Here is a 24,648-nt window from a genome sequence, read left to right as displayed (position 1 = left end):
TTTCTCCAATTTTTCATAAACTTAAGTTAAAGGGCACTTGAGGTATTAAAGCTGAAGTATTGAAATCTATGCTATCTTTTTTTTTATTTCTCAATTTTATATTCTTTAAATAGTTAGCTGCTGTAAATCACCATAATATTATTAAAAGCAGTGAGGCTGCTTTGTTTTTTTCCTAGCAGAAGTTTAGGCATTTTTAGTTTTGACTGATAAAATTCAATGGAATAAATACTGAAATGAATTAGAATTTTATGACGCCAAGCTGAGTGATGCAGTTGACACGCCTGAGGGAAGGGATGCCATCCAGAGGGACCTGGACAAGCTTGAGAAATGGGCCCATGTGAACCTCATGAGGTTCAACAAGGCCAGGTACAAGGTCCAGCACCTGGGTCAGGGCAACCCCAGGTATCAGTAAAGGCTGGAGGATGAAGGGATTGAGAGCATCCCTGAGGAGAAGGACTTGGGGGTGTTGGTGAATGAAAAGCTGGACATAAGCTGGCAGTATGTGCTCGCAGCCCAGAAAGCCAACCGTATCCTGGGCTGCATAAAAAGCAGTGTGACTGGCAGGTTGAGTGGTGCTGGAGTGAGTCCAGAGGAGGCCACAAAGATGATCAGAGGGCTGTAGCACCTCACCTATGAAGAAAGGCTGAGAGACTTGGGGTGGTTCAGCCTGGAGAAGAGAAGATTCTGAGGACACCTTAGAGCAGCCTTTCAGTAATTAAAGGGGGCTTATGTGAAAGATAGGGACACACTTTTTAGTAGGGCCTGTAGTGATAGGACAAGTTTAAACTAAAAGAGGGTAGATTCAGACTAGATATAAGGAAGTGGTTTTTTGGTTTTGGGTTTGGTTTTTTTTTTTTTGGTTTTGTTTTTTTTTTTTACCATGAGGGTGGTGAAACACTGGCACAGGTTTTCCAGAGAGGTGGTAGATGCCCCATCCCTGGAAACATTCAAGGTCAGGCTGGACGGGGCTCTGGGCAACCTGATCTAGTTGAAGATGTCCGTGCTCATTGCATGGGGGTTGGACAAGATGGTCTTTAAAGGTCCCTTCCAACCCAAACTATTCAATGATTCTATGATTATTCTAAGTATTCAGAATAATTTTCAAATTGAATCTTGTATAAAAACCTTTGTAGTTCCTGAAATAAATGTTTTTCAGTGTACAAATGTTGTAGCTTACGGTTTCTGCTTTCAGCAATGTCTGATTACTCTTTATACTTCACTTTGAGTCTGTAGTATCTTTCTCAGGCTCCTGTAGTTTTGGAGCACTGTAGAAATTGTGATCTGGGTTTGCTTTTCTTATGTGAGAGAATATTGAATTGACTTTCCAGTCTCTCACTTTTCAATGAAGAGTAGGTTATTCGATAAAGTTTCATGATAATTTAAGGAACTAATTCTGAGAAAACCTCATAATTAATTACATTAGAAAAGTTTTAATTTCTCGTATGAATACATGCTGATTTCTCTTGAGCTATAGTTTTCTGATACCTGTGTTCAAACTTTGCAGCCTTTGGATAAAGCCAAGTCATCATTTTAGTAATTTTTTACTATGGATCCTTGAATCATCTTCTAGTAATGAAATCATGACATGTTGCTTGGTTGCATAAAAATCTTTGAAAGCAAAGAGGCTTATCTGTTTGCACAGGGCAATCTTTTCATGTGTATTATGAGCTATTTTCCTCATTGTTTTAGATGTAAGCACTTCAGGAGGGATTAATAGAAGGCGATAGTTAAGAGGTATTGGAACACTTGAATAGCAAATGGAATTCATAAGAGAAATGGTGAAAGCATGATAGGGCAAGGCAAAGAGTGAAGTTCTAAGTTGATAGGGCTATAATGTAAAGTAAACCAGTTTCATTACTGTATACTTCAAATGGTGAAAGTTGCAAAGCAGGACAGATTAATACTTTCTGCATGTGTATCACATAAATTAAGTTTATTTTCAAACTTAACAGTTGCTGTCCATAATAACAGTAGCTGACATGTCAAGGACTTGTTAGTGCCTACTGAAAATATGGGTTTGTAACTCACATTTGCATGAGTGAGGACATTGCTGTATGCAGAACATGAGGAAGTCGAACTCTTGTTGCTTGGTATGCATATATGTAGCCTCATGCAGTCTGAAGACTACTTTGTAGATTCTAACTTGTCCAGTTTCCAAGAGTAGGAACTGATATATCCAGAATGATGTAGAAATGTGATAGGCTGTTTGTCAGAGAAGAAACATTTGAAAATATAGGGGTTTTTTAAAAGGCATCCCACTTTATTTCTCAAATTACTGTTTCTAAAGAAAAATGCTCCTATGTCCTATTCATATTTTAAGTGTGACTGTTGGCACAAAACCAGTTACTAAGTAGAATTCTTGCTAAGAAATATTTTTGTTCATTTTTTTAAATGCTTGTAAGTTTCATCTTCTGGGGGTGGGAATTAGTGTAGATTGATTTATTTTCATTCCTCATTATATTACTAAAAACAAAGCTTGTCTGATGGAAGATAACCAATTTCTGAACGGATAAATCTCCTATAGAAATGTCCATAGAAATAAAGTGTAAATGAAGTGCAAAGATGACTGAAGAAAGTGTTTGAATAAATTCCATGTTTGAGAGGTTTGTAACTGCTGGGTTTGGACAGTTCTGTGAATGAGTTAATGTACATATGCCTCAAGGACCTTAAAAAAAGAAAATTAGACAAATACTTTAGATTCCATTTGGGAACATTTTAGTTGAAAACCACTTGGTTAGTGTGGTGATGCTGCTGAGAGCTTTTGAATAGCTCTCAATTTTTTTTCTTCAGATGTTCTCCCTTGATATTAAGCAAATGATTTAAAATCAAATGCACTTTATCATTGAGGAGAATTTAATCTTTAATAATAAGATTTTGTTGTTGTTTGGGATTTTTTTTTTTACCAATCAGTATGATGTGTATGTTTAAATCCAGTTGGAGACCAGAGTTTTAATGGGTGATTGTACTCTTCATGGGTTTGGACTTTAGTCTTTTAACAATCTAATTAAAATGATGTAATTTGTATAGAATGATGTTGTTTAAAAGCATGTAATGCATTCTGTGCTCTTACTCCTATTGAAGGAGGTAGCCAGGCAATCCTTTTTGCATTATGACCAACAATGGCTTTTTAGGCAACGTGTAGCCCATTAGTCACTAAAAATTGCTGAGAATTTAAAACGCATGCATTTAAAAAAAAAAGTAAACACATTCACATTTGTTTAAAACAAGTGGCATTCTTCAATAGCTTCTTTTAAGGAAAGTAACTTGTAAACTGGAGATTCTCTGTGAGATGTTTGGGTGGCAGTTATCTACAGATTGGGATGGTGGGATAGGTCCTATGACTGGAGTGTTGGGATGGAAGGGTACAGGCTCTTTAGGAAGGACAGGCAGGGCAGACGAGGAGGGGGCGTTACCCTGTATGTCAGTGACCAGCTGGAGTGCATGGAGCTCCACCTGGGGATGGATGAGGAGCTGACCAAGAGCCTATGGGTCAAGATTAAAGGGAGAGCTGGGGCAGGGGACATCATAGCGGGGGTCTGCTACAGGCCACCTGACCAGGGGAACCAAGCAGATGAAGCCCTCTATAGGCAGATAGGAACAGCCTCACGCTCACAAGCCCTGGTCCTTATGGGGGACTTCAGCCACCCTGACATCTGCTGGAGGGACAACGCAGCTGAGTGCAAGCAATCCAGGAAGTTCCTGGAATGTGTCGATGACAACTTTCTCCTCCAAGTGACAGAGGAGCCCATGAGGAGAGGTGCCATGCTGGACCTTATTCTCACCAGTAAGGAGGGCCTGGTAGGGGATGTCAAGCTCAAGGACAGCCTTGGCTGCAGTGACCACGAAATGATGGAATTCAGGATCCTCAGGGCAGCAAGGAGGGTGCACAGCAAGCTCCCTACCCTGGACTTCAGGAGAGCAGACTTTGGCCTCTTCAGGGATCTGGTTGGTAGAATACCATGGGACAAAGCCCTGGAAGGAAGAGGGGCCCAAGACAGCTGGCTAGTATTCAAGGGTCACCTCCTCCAAGCTCAGGAGCAATGCATCCCAACAAAGAGGAAGTCAAGTTAAAACACCAAGAGGCCCCCATGGGTGAACAAGGAGCTCCTGGGCAAAGTTAAACAAAAAAAGGAAGCCTACAGAGGGTGGAAGCAAGGACAGGTAGTCTGGGAGAAATACAGAGAAATCGTATTCCGAGCAGCCAAGGAGCAGGTCAGGAAAGCCAAAGCCCTGATAGAAATTAGTCTGGCCAGGGATGTCAAGGACAACAAGAAAAGCTTCTGTAGGTATGTTAGTGAGAAAAGGAGGACGAGAGAAAATGTGGGTCCCCTCCGGAATGAAACAGGTGACCTGGTTACCCAGGATATGGAGAAGGCTGAGGGACTCAACGACTTCTTTGCCTCAGTCTTCACTGGCAAATCCTTGAGCCACGCTGCCAAGGTCACAGAAGGGTGAGCCGCCCACTGTAGGAGAAGATCAGGTTCGAGAATATCTAAGGAACCTGAAGGTGCACAAGTCCATGGGACCTGATGAGATGCATCTGCGGGTCTTGAGGGAACTGGCAGATGAAGTGGCCAGGCCACTCGCCATTATATTTGAGAAGTCCTGGCAGTCCGGCGAAGTTCCCACCGACTGGAAGAAGGGGAACATAACCCCCATTTTCAAGAAGGGAAAAAAGGAAGACCCAGGGAACTACAGGCTGCTCAGTCTCACCTCCGTGCCTGGCAAGATTATGGAGCAGACCCTCCTTGAGACTATGCTCAGGCACATGGAAGATAAGGAGGTGATTGATGACAGCCAACATGGCTTTACTAGGGGCAAATCGTGCCTGACAAACTTGGTGGCCTTCTATGATGGGGTTACAGCATTGGTGGATAAGGGAAGGGCAACTGATGTCATCTACCTGGACTTGTGCCAGGCATTTGACACTGTCCCGCACGACATCCTTGTCTCTAAATTGGAGAGACATGGATTCGGTGGATGGACCACTCGGTGGATAAGGAATTGGCTGGATGGTCGCACTCAAAGAGTTGTGGGCAACGGCTCAATGTCCAAGTGGAGAACGGTGATGAGTGGCGTTCCTCAGGGGTCAGTACTGGGACCAGCACTGTTCAACATCTTTGTTGGCTACATGGACAGTGGGATCGAGCGCACCCTCAGCAAGTTTGCTGACGACACCAAGCTGAGTGCTGTGGTTGACACGCTGGAGGGAAGGGATGCCATCCAGAGGGACCTTGACAGGCTGGAGAGGTGGGCCCGTGCGAACCGCATGAAGTTCAACAAGGCCAAGTGCAAGGTCCTGCACGTGGGTTGGTGCAATCCCAAGCACGACTATAGGCTGGGCGAGGAATGGATTGAAAGCAGCCCCGAGGAGAAGGACTTGGGGATATTGATTGATGAGAAGCTCAACATGAGCCAGCAGTGTGCGCTTGCAGCCCAGAAAGCCAACCGTGTCCTGGGCTGCATCAAGAGAGGTGTGACCAGCAGGTCAAGGGAGGTGATCCTGCCCCTCTACTCCACTCCTGTGAGACGCCACCTGGAGTACTGCGTCCAGCTCTGGGGGCCCCAGTACGGGAGAGACATGGAGCTGTTGGAGAGAGTCCAGAGGAGGCCACGAAACTGGCTGGAGGGATGGAGCACCTCTGCTATGAGGACAGGCTGAGAGAGTTGGGCTTGTTCAGCCTGGAGAAAAGGCGGCTCCGGGGAGATCTCATTGTGGCTTACCAGTACCTGAAGGGGCCTTCAGGAAAGATGGAGAGGGAGTGTTTATCAGGGAGTGTAGTGACAGGACAAGGGGTAATGGGTTTAAGCTGGAGGAGGGTCGATTTAGATTAGATGTTAGAAAGAAATTCTTCACTGTTGGAGTGGTGAGGCCCTGGCACAGGTTGCCCAGAGAGGCTGTGGCTGCCCCTGGATCCCTGGCAGTGTTCAAGGCCAGGTTGGATGAGGCTTTGGGCAACATGGTCTAGTGGTGGAGGGTGTCCCTGCCCACAGCAGGGGGGGTTGGAACTAGATGATCTTTAAGGTCCCTTCCAACCCAAACCATTCTGTGATCTAGAGAATTGCTTTAGTAATTAACCAAATAATTTCTTATGGGATTGCACTCGAACCTTAAGATTAATGCAATTTTCTATTGAACAATTCATTTCTTGTATCTCTTAGCATCTTTTTAAGAAAATGGATGATTTGACCTGCTGGAGAAGAAAACTTCAGGTGTTAGCAGCAGACTTACTTTACAATATTAATTGTAAGCTTAACTGTGTCTTGAAAACACCAACATCTCATCCATATTTCTTCTGGGTTTTTTCCATCTCAGTAGAGAAATCTGGTTTTGGATTAGTATTTAAAACTTTTTGTAAACTTAATTCTGGCATTTTTGCATTGGATTTATTTTGTGAGAATCACCAGAAGTAGAATATATACAAAGGACAGAAAAGAAGCAGCAGTAGTTGTTCTGTGTGGTCAAAGTTTATATTGTGAGGCAATCTTTGAAGTTGTTAAAGGAATTTTTGAAGAATTTATTTTCTTTGTCAAAGAAAAAGATATTGTGGTACTACCAGCTGTGCTCTACTGTTTTGCCCTACATCATTTGGTGAGTGAGAACATGTGAATCATCAGGTCCTGGTGTTCAAACACTGGTCTCTTCAGCTTCTGTCTAGCTGCTGGGTTCTGCAGGTAGCAAGCACATTAAGAACACCGGTTTATGGTGTTTAATTTTTATTTTTATGAATAGACAGTCATTGTTGGCATCTGGGTGAGGTGCTTATGTTTGATTTTAAACTGCCTCCACAGCAAACAACTTTTGGACATAGAGGTCATTGTTTTAACTGATTCATGACTAAAATTAGCTTCATAGCTTCAGACTGTGTGTTTTCAGCACCTGTGAAACACAGTTAAAGTTAAAGCTCAGAACTGCAAGTAAGTCATTGACGAAGATCATGGTTTAATCTGTGACTTTTTGTTTCTGTTTTAATTAAAACCACTTCCATTTTCCCCTTCACAACAACTTTTATGCATGCAGTCTGACAGCCTTTCATAAGGTGACTTTGTCTCTAATCTGACATATGTCCTATAGTTCAATATATACTGTATCAGAACAAGTTTTTATTTATAGTGCTTACATGATTAAATGTAATGGTAAATTCTTTCTCTTGGAATATAAAACAAAATCTTGGTTGAGACTACAGGTGGAAGTGAGATGTATAATCTTTTCCTATTCTGTGCAGGAAGTCTGTAATTGGCAGCACCTGCATTTTAAGCTGTTAATTAGCAAACAAGTCTGGAAGGATTTTAGAATTGTATAGAAATTTGTGAAGCATTTGCCTAATGTATGGCAGATCTTAAGACTTTAGCAAAAGAGAATTTGAAAAGAATTTAGTCAGGGAACCCGTATGTTCTTTTAGTGCCAGTTACCTTAATTCTTCTGCAGACACAATTTGCAGTCAGAACAATGCATGATTATTAACTATGTGATTTTTAAAAAAAGTTGAAATCTTTATCTTTTTATGTGTGCTCTTTTTTTTGAGTGTGTGTCAGAGGGGGAACACAATGTTGTAGAACTGGATGCCAGAGAGAGTGAGCATACTGGATCTGGTTGGTATAGAGTTCATTTTTTTTTTTTTCTGGCAACCCGTATGGTGCTGTGCGTTAGATTTGTGGCCAAAATAGTGTTTGATAAGACACCAATGAAAACTTTTTACTTATTGTTGAGCAGTGCTTGCATAGTGTCAAGGCCTCTGTTTTGTGCTCTGCCCCGTGCCAGGGAGTAGGCTAGAGTTGGGCAAGAGTTTGGGAGTGGGCACAGCTGGGACAGCTGAAACAAATTGACAGAAGAGGTATCTCCAAGTGGGTATCTCAAGTACAGGTTGTGTAATGTTATAATTCTGAAGGAGCCATTCAGTTAGTCCGTGTTTGTCACTGTCCAAATAAATGAGCACTCTGTCATATTCTGAAGTGCATGGTTGACTCTGAGACAACAGAATTACTCTAATTTTTGTCCCAACGCTGTTGAAGTTTAAATAAAATATGAAAGCTAAATCAAACACCAACTGCTATTACCCTGCACAGATATTTTTAAAGAGAGTGAAATGTTGTTTGGTTTGGATTTTTTATTAACTAATCTGTGTGTACCAATGTGTGCCATGCATCCCATTAATTAATCTGAAGGCATTTGAGTTCTGGGAGAGAACTTCCTACTGCTGACCTGCATACTGTGTATGAGCTCTGATTGTTTCATGCCTTGGTCACCTAGCAAATCCTTTTCAACAGTGAAGACAAGCATACAATTTGTTTGATGATCATTAAATGGAATAATACAATTCATGTTTTCCGAGGGACCATTTATACGTGGTACAAGTTGTTAATTTAGCTTCTGAAAAGTCTTATGTTTAACCAAATTGACTGCAGCAAATGGTGAGTTTTCCAGGTTTCACTGAGAAACATGTCATCCTTGTGAAGTTCAGTAGGATCTAAGAAAATGCATGTTACAGTGGATTGCTAGATGGTCTTCTGAAACTAGAAACTGTTAGTTAAAAACTGAAATCTTGTGTATAGGCAACATGTGAAAACACTTTTTGTTTTCTTGTTAGCAATGTCAGTATTGAATGCCTAATTGTTTCTTAGCTTATCAAGAAGAGAAGTAGTCTCAGTTTCATAAAGAAACCATTTTAATTAACTTGCTAACATTTCTCTGCAAATCCAAAGGCTTAGCAGAAAATAACCTTTGCATGCTTGAGCATATGTTACTTTTTCTCCTAGGAGAGGTAAATTTTATACTATTTGTAAATTCAGAGTAGAGCTCATCTTTTATTAAAGGAGTCATGGCTGAATGTTAAAACCACTATGTAATGTTCCGAACTGTTACTAATAATGGTATAGTATGTACTGAAATGTGGAAAGAAGTAAAGCTAGATTATAAGAACCTTCACCTTTGAATTTAAAAAAAAAAAAGGCAAACTGATGAACAACTGACTTCCCTGTGCCAAGGAAAGTGTGCTTAGTGCTATGTAGTTTACTATTTTTAGCTGTTGGGTTTTTTTGTTTTGTGGTGTTTTTTTTTTTAATTATAGCGGTAATCAATTTTATAAGAACAGCTATGATTAATGGAAAGATCTTGAATCGTAGCAGAGGCCAAATCATAGAATATTTCTTGCAGCACTGCAGATAGAAACTTGTGATCTCAGCTGGAATTATCTCTACATTTGGCATGGTAGCTGCATGGACAGTTCTAACCAGAAAGCTATTGAAGTGTTGCAGTGAGACATAGTATCTTTCCCGGGTGAAAAGAAAATACTCTCTGCAAACTACCTGCTATGACTTTTAGTGCTTCTAGAGACTCTTGTCAGAAGGTAGCACTGCTATAGCAGGCATCTTTGCATACCTTCAAATGAATATTAAGAAGTATCAGTAAAAAAAAAAAATAATCTCTGTACCATGTTTACTTTGTTTAATGTGGCTTCCCCTTTAACGGTGCTTTTTATGCCTTGGCTGTGTAGGATATTTTGATAATGTCTGCATTAGCAAGGAATGTGTCACAACAGGAGTGGACCACTGGATTCATGAGGTTTGTTGTGGGGCTTCAAATGAATCTGTTGTACATGGCTTAGGGAGTTTACACCGAGTAAGATATGGTCTGATACTGTGGTTCAAACATCGCCATTATGCATGTGTGTGGCTCGGTTTGCTGAAGGCAAATAGTTTAGTAACATGCTGGGGGACCTTATAGTGGTATGGCCCAAACATTCATCAAGAACCTAATGTCTTTATTTCTAGCACTATCAAGGAGCTTCTAGTTTATCTCTGTCTGGAATTAATCTAGTTTATGTGCAACAAAGCCACTTGAGCCAGTACATGGTAACTGGAAGTGATAACAGGGTTTGCCCTGAATCAAATGGATTATGTAGGCATAGCCATATAACTTTAAGGGGCTTGATTTATGCTTAAGATAAAGATATACACATAAATGCTGTATTTAATTTTTGTAGTTATAGAGAGGAAGTTATAATGCAATTTCTCAATTTGCAATTGTATTTTCTAATCGATGTAAATAAGAAACAAAAAATTCAGGGACAGAGTGTATAATTATATAAATGTGTTGTGCTCTAGCTTGTTTCGCCTTTCCTCTACTGCTTTGTTAACTGGTAGCTTGATAAAATTACATGTTTTATGGCGGGTGGGTTGCCATAGGTCCTCTGCAGTCATAGGATGCATTCTTTGAACAATCGAGAATGCTTGTTTGAAACAAAATGCTGAATTTTGATTGGTACCCCAATGCACAAGGGTAACAAATGTTCTACACTTTAAAGCAAATCTGGAGTTGGAGGAGATGGAAGAGAAAAGTGGCTTTGTGAAAGCACTCCAACAAATGTCTCTTCTGTGCAGCAACTGTCAGATGTAGTCTTTTTATAAATATGAGACTGTAGCAGAGAAATTTAAAAAAAAGAAAAAAAACCACAAACCACAAACAAATTATTCTGTGAATACATTGTTCATTTATAGACTATAGTAACTTTTGACATGCTGTGACAGGCGAGAAGATAGTTAATGCTTGTGTCATAGTTGAGGGACACAATAGGACTAAACAGTAATAGTAACTAAATGGCTAGATATGAGGAAGGTCTCTATTGCAAGGGGTGCTGGCCTGTCTGGTTAATCAAAACAGGAGAAAGGAAGGAGACAATGTTGGATGTCTCGGAGGAGAAAGAGCAGTTTCTCCTGGGGTGGTGTTGGAGCTCAGCCACCTAAAATATTGTTAAGAAATCACCATGGCTTCTGTGATTATGGTGTTCTTTCCATACTACATGTGACGGTAAAGAGGTGCCTTGTTTGGTGTAAGATTTTTTTTTTTCTATTAGAAATTTGCTTAGATGTTTTCTTTCTTTGATTGCTGCATGCTAGTTTCCAAAGTTGCGTAGTGATTGGAGTAAGGTCAGTGAAATTGATGAATATAAGGTGATACCCCTCTGTTCAGTGTTTTAAAATAAATAATCAAATGTCCTTTTGCAGGCAACATGCCAGAGGTACTTATCATTTGATGAGCCTTGGTGAATATTTGCTGTTGAGCTGCAAAGATCACTCAAAACTTGGGGCTGACTGGTGGTGGGTGTCTAGTGTAGTCTCAGTCAGCCAGATTGACCAGTTCTTTGGCAATGGGGCTAAAAGGCAGACCATCTTCAGTTTGTGCCCTCACAGAGCTGCAGAGTGAAATGAAGATAACTTTTTCCTTTAATATTTATATACTTTGTGGCTGCAAGCTAAGACTATTACTGAGCTCTAGACTACCCCGAAGGCCGTTGACAAATGTGGAGAACTACTGTACAAATTGCCACAATTATCTGTTACTAAGGTAATGCTTTTAAGTTATAGGCTACTCAGTTACTGGGAAAACATGAGTCCCTTGAGTGTGGGATGGGAAGTGACTATTTGAAACAAAAACTGGTTGTGGGATAGATAGAGCTAAAATTGGACTGTGCCACTTGAAATGAGTATTCCACTGGAATTGCTGGAGCTGAGAAGCAGTATAAGCAAGAAGAATTAATGTTGCTCTTTTCAATAGAGTGGTTATATTATACAACTTGAACTGTCAATATGGAAATCATTGCTTTCTTCTTTCTTCTACAAGATATATGGATTTAATACCAAAAAATGGTGTGTGTTGTGTTTTTTTGTTTTGTTTACAGGCATCAACTTATCACCATATTCAAGAAATAATGGTACAGTTATTACGCACAGTGAATAGAACTGTTATTACCATGGGACGAAATGATCCCTTAATTGTGAGTAATATTTTAATGTATTTTTAATACTTTGAAAGTAATTTTATAGATATTCTGAAAAAAATGCGAATATAGTATTGGTGGCGTCCTTGTTTGTGGACTATTTTAGATTGAAAATAAAAGGTCTAAAGCTTTACTCTTTTTCATTCAACTGTGCCACTGTAGTGTCTTTTGAAGTGTAGTTGGATACTGCAATATTTGCATTTGTTAAAAAAACAAACACTAAATCTAAAGTTAATTGCTGTTTGCAAGAAGAATGTTTTATAAACCTGCATAAAAGGCACACTTTAACAGATTGAAAGTAGTGTTTCTACTAATCTAAAATAAAAGTGTCTGAGTAAAACTAAGAAAAAAAAAAAAAGCTATTCTGAATAGCTTATATAAGTAATTGGTGGATGCTCTGTTTCTCCCAATTTTCCACATGCACTTTTTTGGTGGGTTAGAGTGACTATGGAACAGCTGCCATTCCTGGCTCTGTTTCTGAAGGGGCAAGATGATGCCCTCTGCGCATGGGGAAAATATCTGGGGATGCGCTGGCACAGAGAACTCCCCTGAGATTTTTGTGGAGATTCCATGGTTTGAGAGTTATATTCAAGGACAAATTCTGCAATTGATGCAGACTTAAGTACATATCTCACAAGTACTCCTTTTAATATAGACTGTTTGTGAGAATGCAAGACAGTTGTGTTCAGCAGGAATTATGGAACTTGCCCTTCAGACTGTGCACTTAAGATGTATATTAATTGTTAGTCTTTAGAGATTACTTATTCTGCAAAATCGCGAGTAGCATTTACTTGATTGTTTTGGCCACAAGAGGTATATTGCATGTCTTTTAAAACATGCTTTGTTTCCTTGCTCATTTCTGTTGGAAAACCAAAATAACAGTTTTAGATCATGTGTATCTCCTAATGATTAGTCTCATAATAATTGAATTTTGCAGTGGAGATATTTGCCAATAGTTGCTTCAACCTCCCTGGTGGTGGAGCTGCAAGTTTCAGAAATCATATCATTAACTGTTTATCAGAACTCCAGTCTGTTGTTATTCTGTGTGTAACCCTCTGGCATGTATGCATGGTCATAACAGGAAGAGATTTTGAATGAAGACCTAGTGAACCTTTCTGTTCTCTAGTGTTTGAAAATGTTTTCTGTGTATGCAAAGAAAGCATCACATGAGTGTCATGGATGATGTAATCAATCTATTAAGGAGTATTTCTGGATACCATAAACAGTAAATGAAGAAGCACGATGAAAATGTAGCAATTCTACAAAAAGGATTCTTATCATTAGGAAACATTAGGAAACCACTAAGAAACAAACCGGATACAATCAATTGAAATGGCTTGGAAAACCTGTTTGTTTTTCTTTGTGGTGGGGGTTTTTTTTTCCCCTCTCATCTGCTGTAATTTGTTCATCTGTTTTTACCTAAAAAGATCAAATCTAGTGTGAATTTTGAAATGCAGATGTCTGAATGCTAATATTGCTAATAAGTGCCTATGCATATGGGTATATTGGGCATTTTAGAGGTTTTTCAAAGCAAAATTCCAATAAATTACAAAGAGTTTTCTAGAGCTGAAGCAAGATCTCTGAGTAGTCTTTTACATGTGACGTGAAGAAATTATCATGAACAAAAGAGTCTTTTGCATTCAGAAAGAACTGGCAAAATAGGTTTGTTTCAAGTTCTGTGTACTACATTTCACTCACTTGGTTAATCTGCAGGTTTGCTTGAAAAGTTCTTGGGGGGCCAAACTTGTTAAAACCCAAATGCTTCTTTTTTAAAAAAATGAAGCAGTCAGTCAGGAATTATGTCCTTCTGCAGAACGCTTAGGTGAGCTAGAGTTGCCATAAGTATGGTGACTTCTGCAAGTACAGGTGGGACATAAGGAATAGCTGCAGTCAGACTATGTAGCTGATGTTATATGGATTTAAGTGACACTTCAAATTGGACTACATCTGCTATTTACTTTCAGGAGAACAGAAGGTTACTCTTTAGACTCTTAAATCTGTTACTCTCTTTCTGAATATTGCAAGTATTTCTATTACCCTCTGCTATGTAATTTTCTAGAATTTGAATATGGTATGAAAAGTACTATGTTATACTAATAAAGGCAATGGTTACTATTTACAAGACCTGTAATTCCTTGTAAATTTACATGCCTTGCACTTGATAGAGAACTGGATTTTATTTACCTGAGCTTTTTGCTTTCTGGCAGGGATAGGCAGATTAATTTTGATATTCAGGTTTCCTTTTCACAATCTTTTAGCCTGTTGGCACAGAAGGAGCTAAAAGGATTTTGGGTTACAGTTGCCTTTATCTTTTCTTGCTACAATGCCAGTTGAATGTAAGAGTAGGTGCTGCCTTGTGCTCAGCCAGTAAAAGCGTGCTGGGAGCTTTGTTCATGTAATAACTGGAAAGAGTCAGGCTGAGAAGGTGTTCGTGATGCAAAAGTAATTTGGCTCTCTGCAGCTACTGCAGAGATTTACTTAAATGCCACTCTTGCCTTCATCGTGATGTTTTGGCAGGTGAAGGCCCTAACAGCTGCTTCACTATTAAAAAAAGCCACCCTTGACTGTAGTTATAGAAGTGCTTCTAAACTTGTAATAGAGAGGGACAAGTTTATTGTCTGAAATTGGCTATTCAAGATTTATCTGAATACTTTATGAAATTTAGAATTTTAAAGGGTGTTGTGATGCACTGAAGTGCTACTGCAGTAATTATAGAAGTAAAATGCATAGAGGCCTGTAGAATACCGAACTTGTTGTCAGTATTGGCTTGATTAGGTAAACAAAAATACCATAAATCCACCGTATACATTTTAAAGCTTTTCTTTGGTACTCCCACACTTGATTTTGTTCACGGTATCAGTTTAGCATGGTGAAAAGTGTAGTTATGCTACACAGAAAAATTTTCTAGACTATATATAAAAGATACTGTGCAAATAAAGACTTCACTGAAAAGAAAACAAGTGTGCTCTGTTAACCAAATCTAGTTGAGATAGCATACTTTTGTAAAAAAAACCCAAAACCCACAAAAAAAACACCGGAAAAAAAAAAACAAATAAAAAAAAAAAAACCCCAAACAAAAAAACAAAAAAAAACAAAAAAAAAAATAAAAACCCCAAAAAACCCCCACCTCTTTTCGGAAATAATGACCAGAGAAATCATTTTGCAGAGCTGCTGGGGTTGGAGGATGATATATGCAAATAAACACATGATCTAGCTAAAAGTTACAGATTTTTTTATTCAGTATTCAAATTGAAATCCTTTCTCTACCTAGGAAACCTGCAGAATGATTTCATGAAAGACCTATTTATTCATTTCCCATTAATTTTCCAAAGAACAATTGTTCACTTCCTTTGCAATCTAAATGTTGTTATTGACTCCTGAAACCTACAAAAAATATCTCATTTTCTTGCAAAAAATAACATCACATTTAAAGAACCTAGAAATTTACAAACCATACATTAGATAATACATTTTATTAAGATGTTTTGTATCTAAGCTAGCATAATTACTGCCTTTTTTGCCAATATAATTTTGGCTTTTTCGAAAGACCTATAGTGCACAGAACTATAAAAAGTCCTACATGAACTGTTGTTACATGACAGACAGAAATGAGTATTTTATTCATACATTCTGAATTTTTAAAGAAAGTTAGGTTGACTCCATAAAACAGCAATTTCAAATACAGTAATTTTGGAATATGCCATGTTCTATATACTGTTTTATAAATAGCATATTGTAGCTGTCATTTAAATATGTCTTTCAGAGAAACCTACAGTATTTCTTATGCAAATGCTGTCAAGTAGCTGTGGTTTTGGGGTTTTTTTTGTTGGTGGTTTGTGTTTTAAAATTTTCTTTAAGAGCATGTCTGTATCTATTTCTAACATTTATTTCCTACTCTGGGAGCTGGTTTTAGGCATTACAGTGTAATTTTCTAAATCAGAGAAATTTTTATAGCCAGTACTATTATCTTCTACCAGTCTACCAATTTCTATCGCTTTTGCAATGTTCGCATCGTAAATTGCATACTATGCATCTACTAATTTTTTTATTTCCTAGATGAATTAATAATTAATTATTAAAATATTTTTAAAATATTAAACAATAGAACAAAACCTAGTGCTTATATATTACATTTTCACATAGTTTAGGTTCTCCAATTATGTGTTACAAAGCTACTAATTTTTAGGTATTTTTTGGTTGCTAGGATAGACAAATTTCTACATTAAATCTAAACAAAACGTACAGCAACCAAGCAGTCTTACCCTCTTGCTGTGGCTGATGTGTACCATGACTGACACTTCCCAAAGTTACCTTTTAATGTAACAAATAGACTTTTACTCCAATGTTGTCTTTAAAATTTTATGTAGAAAGCCTATCGTGTGTGACGTACTGTGGAGAAGACTAAGTATAATAACTTCTTCCATTTAGTAGGTATAGTTTTATTGTGAAGCTATGATGCTTATTCTTTTGTAGCATTAATTTACTTCTGGCATACTTTTGCTTTATTTTCAGTTAAATTATTGCATGTTTTTTTGTTCATGGTAGTCAGAGCCTCTGCAAGAATGAGGGAGTTGTCTGTTCCAGATAAGCCTTTTGTTTGGATCTTAAATATATGTTATAGAACTTAGCTGGCTCTTGCTACTGCTGCTGACCCAAAAAACCTTTTGTACTGAAGTCCTGAAGTAGAGAACTCTAGGAGCAACCTTTCTGAAGGACAGTGTTTTAGCAGCACTGTAATTTCATATTTTCTTTCAAGGAAAACAGATGTCTTGAAGGGGATGAATTTAAAAAACACTGAACAGAGGGTAGGGTGAAAGGCAAGTGAATGTTCTTAAATTGCAACACTGGGAGCTGAGAGTTAGCTGGCCTAGATACCTTAAGTGTTTCCCTACTGCTGTGTGCGCATATGTTAAAAAGAATTTCATATCCATGTTTGGATAATTCATACTTTACTGATTGAGAGAGAATTGAAAAACGGCTGAGGAATATGGAAAACAAAGGCTAATTTTGACTGGGAGATTAAGGATTAAAAATTGTCTACAGTTCTGAATTCCATCAAGATCAAACATTAAAATATAAGCCCTGCAACCATTTAAATCAATATATTTCAGTTTTTCAGAAGTATTGATGTTTGTTCAGGTCATAAGAAAGACTTAGAGCCTTACAATTATTTTTGGACTTTGTTAGACTAAATAGAGTAATTCTGTTCATGCATAGTTTTACTGACCCCAGGAATTGATTGATGCTATGTGGTGAACCAAAATACTGTAGTTTGTTTAAATTGAATAATCTGGAGCCTTTGAATATATATTGAAGGCATAATATTCATTATGTATGCAAATCCAATATCAGCTTAAAATGAGCTTTTTTGTGCTTAGTAACAAAAAGAAAGATTGCTTTCATATAATAACAAATTATTGAAAATCAGTTCTCTACAGGAAAAAAACCCCAACCTTTACTGGTTTTGGTAGCGTTACACCTATTTGTATTGCTTATTATTATACCTTTACCACAGAGAATATTAATCTTAGTGTTATTTTAATACACAAGAAACATTTACACACTAATAAATCCTTCATTATATCAATTATAAAGACTAATGCAAAATAGGAATGCTGTCAGCATACTAGCATAAGCAGTAGATGTATTTGAGTGTAACATGATATGTTCTGATATGATAATTTCTTACCTTTGTTATACCCACAAATTATTATTGAAGAGCTTTTCTGTCTCACTAAAGGCATCCTTTTTACTAGTAGAAATTCATGTAAGACTTTTCTTCTGAAAAGCCTCTAATGATAATTTTCTGCCTGTTGTTTCCATACTGACTGAACTTAACATGGAAATGTTTTTTAAAACTGTCAGTCCTTTAGTATTTTGATAAATTAAGCCATGTCACATATCATACTCTCTTCTAAATGAAGACTAGTTTTATTAGAAAACTTAGTTTTTCCAGACAAATTCTTCTGTCCAAAATTGTTTTTAATGTGTTTTCAAATGTGTAATTAACCCTAAGAATTCAAGGAACACAGAAGCATACAAAAAGTATACAGATATTAACTAACATAGCACAATTAATACAATATGTTTCAGAAAAATAGGATCCAGGGGTTAATCTAGTCAATACCCTGGCACCATTTGAACTACTTAACCAGAATCACTTCTGAGAAAAGGTCTGCATTACATTCCACTAAACATATAATGCATTATTTGGACTTTACTGTGTGCAATTTAAACTTTGGAAAACCTTTTCCCCTCTGCCCCCCATATGAAAGGTGACCATATTTTCATTGGAAAATAATAGTATCATCCATCCTAAATTAGGTCACATTGGCATAGCTGGTAACTTGACTATTTTTGAAGGAAAGAAATAGCTACATTGACATATGATAAAATCTTTTCAGCATATATAATTTTGATATAATACAGATAAGTGCATTAAATATTGTTTTTCAATTTTGTGTCATGTATCGCCTTACTTTATATCTTAAGACCAGAAAAACCCAGACCTTGGGATATTTTGATATTGTGATACAGGTCTTAAATGGACAAATCGGGCAATTGGTTTAGCAAGACAGTAGTAAAAGTGTTTATTCTCCTCTAGTCAGCAATTGCATGATGACATTTGAGGCATTGTGTCCAGCTTTTTTCCAGGTAGATGAAAGACTTGAACTTACTGGAGAGATCCACCAAGATCACTGTGGGTTGTAGCACATAACATGTGAAGAGAAGCAGTGAAAATTGGATTTATTCAGTCTTTAAGAAGTGAAGGCTTAGGAGAGAGGTTTTATTATCTGTCTAATTCTTCTTGAAGGTGTATTTGGACAGGACAAGATGTACTGGACACAAGTTAGAACATAGGTAATTCAGGTTAGATGTTAGGAAAAAATTTGGAGCAGCTTGCCCCATGGGGTTATGGATTCTTGTGTTGGGAGATGCTCAGCACTGAAATTCACCTATAATTGGACCTTGCTTGAGCAGGGGGTTAAGACTAGAATTAATAAGATATTCTCTTGTTTTATCATTCTATGATTTTTTTTCAGAGAAGTCTATTAAATGGCTGAAACTTCTAAATGGTTGCTTTTTAAATTGAACCAATAAAAGGGCAGGGTAAAACTTAACCTGAAATTCTTTTCTTGTTAAATATTAGATGACAGCAACAAAAATATTTCAATGGGAACGTGAAATAATTTTAATTGTCTTCTTTGAGGAGAGATTTGTTTGAACGACGTAGATTCCCCTGAATTTGTTCTTGATTATGTGGTTTGTTTAAAGATCAATGAAGTTCTTTTGGTTTAGTCCATGTTGCTTATAAATAGGAAATGAAGACTGGGAGACATCCTTAGCTTTGTCTACCATTGTTTTTTAAAGTTGAGATTTAAACCTTGTTACTTTTGGAAAGTTAGGGAAAAAAAGAAGTCTTTACAAAGCATATGAAAGTGTCCTTGGAAAAAATGAGAAATCTTTCTTTTAAAAGAAACAGTTTCTTTTTGAAAATAGCATCTTTATGTGCATTTATTCAGTGAGATGATTTAAGTAAATTCAATTCTTTTGATTTTTCAGACACTCTAATTAAGCATTCTTTAGCCTTGTGATTTTGTAATAGCACATTTTCAAGTATGTGCTGTCACACCTCTTTCTGTTCTGGGGTCTTTTGAAATGTAAAAGGATCCGTAAGGAAGTCAAATCCACCAGAAGCATTTTCTTTTCACCTTTTTTGTTTTTCTTCTTAACTCCTTCTTCTCAGGAGCTGGGTGATCAGATGGTAGCTTCTGAGGTGAAGCTGGATCTTGCTCTGCATGATCCAGCGTTTTCAAAATCTCATGAAATCTTCCTTCTTGTTGTCTGAAGTCATATTCTACACTATGGAAAAATGAAGAGATTGAAGCTAGTAAGTGAGAAAATTCCCTCCCTAAAAAACATGGGGAAAGGATGCTTACCTCATTAGACTAATTTGGCATCATTTAATATTAGAGCCTGGTTAAAACACAAGGCTGTATAGCTTGCTGCTTTGAAAATAAGTTCATCTCTTAATCTTTTCTGAGGGAAACCTTTTTCTTGATATGAGTTAACAACTGCAGCTTTGTGCCCAAAAATGAAAATGTACTAGGATGACCTTTCAATGCATTTTATTCAGTGCTCAGATTTTGATACTGTAATCTAACTCAGTCATATGCTTGGCATGAATTCAAAACTCACATGCTTAACTTTGTTAAATGTGAATGTGTCCTGCTAAGAGACCTGCTAGGACCAAAAATACAGGAAATTAAGCAAATATGTAGGTCTTTGAGATAAGTGGTATTTGTTAGCAGGAAAGTAGAATGTAACTAATTTTCTCCGTTGAAACCCATAATTGTTAATGGTGTCAAATGAGAGCCAAGATGTTAATCAGATAAAAGCAGATATGTGCACACAAATAAATGTAAGGTTCAAAAGAATCCATGTGGACAGTGATTAAGCAGTCTGATGCAACCAGTACAGTTAAACAAAAATGAACAAAGAAAATAATGCAAACACCAAATTATAAAGAAGCAGCACTGCATGGTTTTTCTTTATTTCAACCATTTTTCTGGGCAGGAGAGTGGGAGTTGTATCAGCTTTGTCTGCAGTGGAGGTTTAGTAGGTGGAGGGGAGAGCAGAAAGGACACGGTTGTATTTTCTGTAATGCAAGCTCTTTAGGAGGAAAAAAGGCGTCATCAGAGGGATGTTGGGATATCACATTAAGGCCCTGAACTTGATTTGGGCACTGACTAGAAGAAATCTGTAAAATTAGTAAATATGCCTATCTTTAAACACTATTAATGGTGAATATTTGTATGTAGACATCCATAAACATTGTGAATAATTTGTTAAAATTACCTAGAGGCTTGTTTCCCTTTTATGTTTTGGGTTTTTCAATGAAATAAAATAACTTAGCTGGCAAACAGAAATCAAGAGGAGTGTTCTAATTTAGAAGAACTGGAGAAGGATCTCTAGACAGGGAGCAATACATAATAAATATAAAAGAAGTAGAAGAGAATGATATAAATGACAAATTTGAGCAGTGTCTCTTCAATTTTATTGGCTTATTGCTAAAACCACAACTTAATACTTTCAGTAGTCACGAGTGCTGGAGAATGAAACGTTCAATTTATAGCATGTGTAAGGATAGCATCTGCTCCTGTTCCTTTTTTCTTCCCTTCTTCAAAGTTTCTAATTTAGTGTTGGAGAGATCATCTCTAGAGGCAAGAGGTCAATTCAGTATTCATTTAATACTGTTCTTTATATGCAGAGATAACTGAATGTTTTCGGTTGTTACTTTCATTTGTTTATTGTAATACAAACATTTGTCTTACAAGATATATATTGAAAATCCTATGTCATCTCACATAACCCTGCTGGATAGTTAGTAAAGTTAAATTTACAGCCACTATATACTGGTCACTGTTAGACTAAAAAGCTCTTTATTACTTTACAAATCAGTGTAATCCACACTTGGATTGATATGAGATTAGTATATTGTTTGACTCAGGAACTGCTTAAAATGTGCATGATAAAGATGGCTCAGTGACAGTAACCCAACATTCAGCTTGTGTAGTGTTTGAATCACTGATGAGTTAAGCTCTTTAAGAGCAGGAAAATAGGGAGCAAGATGAAACACTTGATTCTATAATTAATGACAACAGTGATGCTGCGTTAGTGGAAAAAATACTTGCATGGATTTTTTTATGGCTACATAAAACGCAGGCATTGCATGGGTTTGTCCAGAGCAAAAACTGATAACAATTACTTCTTTCAGAATGTTGTCTAATTAGTATGTTATGAACTTCAAATATTAGTTACTCAGAATGCTTTTACTTTCATGACCCATCTTATGGAACATGTCTGTAAAGTGAAAACTGTTATGTTTCCTTGCTGTCACTAGTTTTGTCCTTTAAAACTAGAAACTCTCTAGAGGAGCTGTGTTCTGTTGTACGTATTCTACTAATCATTGCACCGTAAGCCTCCAGGCACCATTATCATTATAAAATACCCAGTAGATCCAAAAGGCACATCAGTGTCTTGTTGCTTCCTCTGTTCTTTCCTTCAGATCACGCCACAGATCCTTGTGCATGTTGCTCAGGATCTTTCCTGTATTCAAACTGTGTAAACTAAAAATGGAGGGTAAGCATCATAATTTATGTACAAACTACCCTTTACCACAGGATACCTTTTCTCTTCAAAAGAATAAACTAACTAACCTCTTTTCCTGTTTAGTCCCATAAAAATACATTAAAAATGTTTGTTCAGAGACAATGACCAAGGGAAAGGAAATCTGTTTTGTCCTGGATCTTCCTTTTTATACAGGTTCTGTGCTGTTCAGTAAGTCATGCAACTTCCTGCAGTATCCACAGTGTACTGTGAAGACTATCAGCTTTGCCTAGTTGTGATGTTTAATGTGTGACATCTCAATTACTTTGAGATTTCATTAGCAGAGGTTTAGGACATCAATACTCGACGGAGTGGTATGTTGCACAATAGGTTCCAATGTTGTGTGCAACCCTGACATTGCCTAATGAGTTATTAAGCACTTAAATTTGGCTCATGTAGAAAATGCAGTGTGAAAAACACTTATGTGTGGATATAGTCTATTCATTATATCCATAAAAATATTTGAAGTCATAGTGCTTACAAACCAGCAAAGCTAATGGTCTGCCATATTCTTTGAAATAAAGGAAAAGTTTTCTACCTAAAAGAGAAATTCTCTTGCACTTTATTTTTTTAAAAGGTAAATATCTAAATATTTTAAATATTTATATAAATGTATACTTATATTTCAAGTTATATATTTATGTAAATATATCTAAATATGTAGATATTTAAATGTTTAAATATCTAAAACCTCTGGAATACTAATATGTAGGAATTTTTTGAAGGGGTAAAAAATTTCTAGGAGGTGTTTCAAATCAAGTTCCTAATTTTGCAGCATAATGTTTAACTTCAATACCTGATCTTTACAATCGACTGGCAAGCTCATTTTCCACTGAAGTTTTTTTTAAAAAAAATAAAACAGTACAGCACATCAGACATGTGATATGTATAGCAAGGAAAACAAGTATGCAATTTAAGTAATTAGCTGATCAGCTGCAAAGTCTTTTAAGTAGAGTCCGCCACAAAAAAGGAATGCAAAAAGACAGGATTAAAATAGCACTGTTATAATTTCTGCACTACCTTTGGTTTGAATACGTATTCTCTACTTCTCCAAATGAGGCCTGAGATATCATAAGTAAATTTTGACCATGCACTCATCCTCCTCTTCATTCTCTTAAGTCTGCGGTGTATGGCAGCACTGGAAAGGATCTAAAATGGTGAAGTGTAAGCACCAGCTCCGATTATGCTGCATTTCTGTAATATGTTACTAATATTCTGTGAAGAGCCCAATGAATCTTACAGACTCCAATAACTGAAGATGTGTTGTTTTCTGCTTCACAACTGAGGTTGCAGAGATTGGATAACGTGTTCATAAATTGGTGGAAGCCCTAGAAAATCCCTTGCTGAGCAGACAAGCTACGTGTCCAAGAATTTGTACCTGCTAGCTTTTTGGTTGATGGCTGGCAAGCCAAAGAATCTTACTGGGTGTTTGTATAGACGTAGCATTTGAAACTTGTACTGCTTCAGGAACACAGTACTACAAATTTTTTTGGTCGTAAGACCTGAACATAAACTGCAGTTTAAATTTACAGTTATTTATGCTCCAATTGCACTCACTCAAAATAATAACAAATAAACATTTACTGAACTGAGAAATGTGGGGGGGGTGTTTTTGTTGTGTATATAAATATGAGCTGTAGCTATAGCTTACTGGCATTTGGAGAATTGAGTGCTTATCTTTTCCAAGATCTAAATTTATTACAGAAATCTCAGCTTTAAAAATGTAAAACACAAAGGGGATTTCATCATCAGAAACAGCATCAAACATTTTCAAAGTATGCTAGCAATAATAATGTTCTGAAATGTTACTGGGAAATTTCTATTTGAATTCTCAGAAGTACAGTACCTCTTTCAGATAACACTAATATTGATTGTTTTCTACTTGGGGAAACAAACAAACGACCTCACAGTCTTTTGTTAAAAACTGGATTAATAGTAATTGAGACCTTTCAATAGCTGTGAGCAAAACATGGTATTGTACATTTGTGCGAGAGATACAAACAATACAAAATTGTGTGAAGGAGTGAAGTACCTGTAAATGATACATGCAGTGTTCTGACAGGTGCTGCAGTTGTTGAGATCTTGACCGGTGTGATAGAAGTTGCGCCTGTAATAGACAGTAATTCATGTAATATGTATTTATAGATATATTAACAGAACACTGAATTTTTTATGAATAGAATAATTCTGTTCACCATGTCTGTTATCCTTACTAAAAATTCTAGTGTCAAATTCTAAATCAGAATGTTGCTTTAAAAAACCCAAACCCTATGTTGATGTATGTTTTTGTCTTGCATCTTTCCTACCTCCTGCTGTTAAGATTCTGATTGTTGGTTCTTGCATGAAAACATATATGAAAACATGTAGACATGCAACTGCTTCTTGTAAACACATTTTAAAGTATTTGAATATCCATGCTTTTGGTAAATCAATCTGATCTCTACCCTTATGTTTTTCATTCTTCCCCCTTTTCATGTTTCCTCACTTGAGTATAAACAAGTCAGATTTTTACTGCTGATATTATACAAATTTTGAGTGTTGAGAAAACAAGAAAAGTGGCTTTCATACTTAACACCAACTAGAATTATTTTTATGATGGAGAGATCTGCATTAGAAACAGTTTGAGGTCAGTGGGTTGTTACATCTGAAGCATGCATAACACTTATATTTAACGAGTTTTATTTGAATTAGGGGAGTTCAA

General features: G+C 37.0%; 2 protein-coding genes across 3 annotated transcripts in view; one reads left to right on the top strand and one right to left on the bottom strand.

Moving 5' to 3' along the window:
* DOCK2 (dedicator of cytokinesis 2) overlaps positions 1–24,648 on the top strand; it is a 204,163-nt gene that overhangs the window by 67,665 nt on the left and 111,850 nt on the right. Inside the window, exon 27 of the mRNA XM_075766092.1 lies at positions 11,679–11,774. Coding sequence (XP_075622207.1) covers positions 11,679–11,774 — 96 coding nt within the window. The remainder of the gene's footprint in view (positions 1–11,678; positions 11,775–24,648) is intronic.
* Positions 17,747–24,648, bottom strand: part of INSYN2B (inhibitory synaptic factor family member 2B) — a 39,577-nt gene continuing 32,675 nt past the window's right edge. For both annotated transcript variants that reach the window (XM_010304387.2, XM_075766280.1), the window contains exons 3-4: positions 23,980–24,054; positions 17,747–19,640 (exon numbers count right to left, since the gene is read on the bottom strand). In XM_010304387.2, coding sequence (XP_010302689.2) covers positions 19,460–19,640; positions 23,980–24,054 — 256 coding nt within the window. In that variant the 3' untranslated portion in view covers positions 17,747–19,459. The remainder of the gene's footprint in view (positions 19,641–23,979; positions 24,055–24,648) is intronic.

This window comes from Balearica regulorum, chromosome 14 (assembly GCF_011004875.1).
Source record: "Balearica regulorum gibbericeps isolate bBalReg1 chromosome 14, bBalReg1.pri, whole genome shotgun sequence".
Classification (NCBI taxonomy): Eukaryota; Metazoa; Chordata; class Aves; order Gruiformes; family Gruidae; genus Balearica; species Balearica regulorum.
This window is presented reverse-complemented; position numbering and strand designations above follow the sequence as displayed.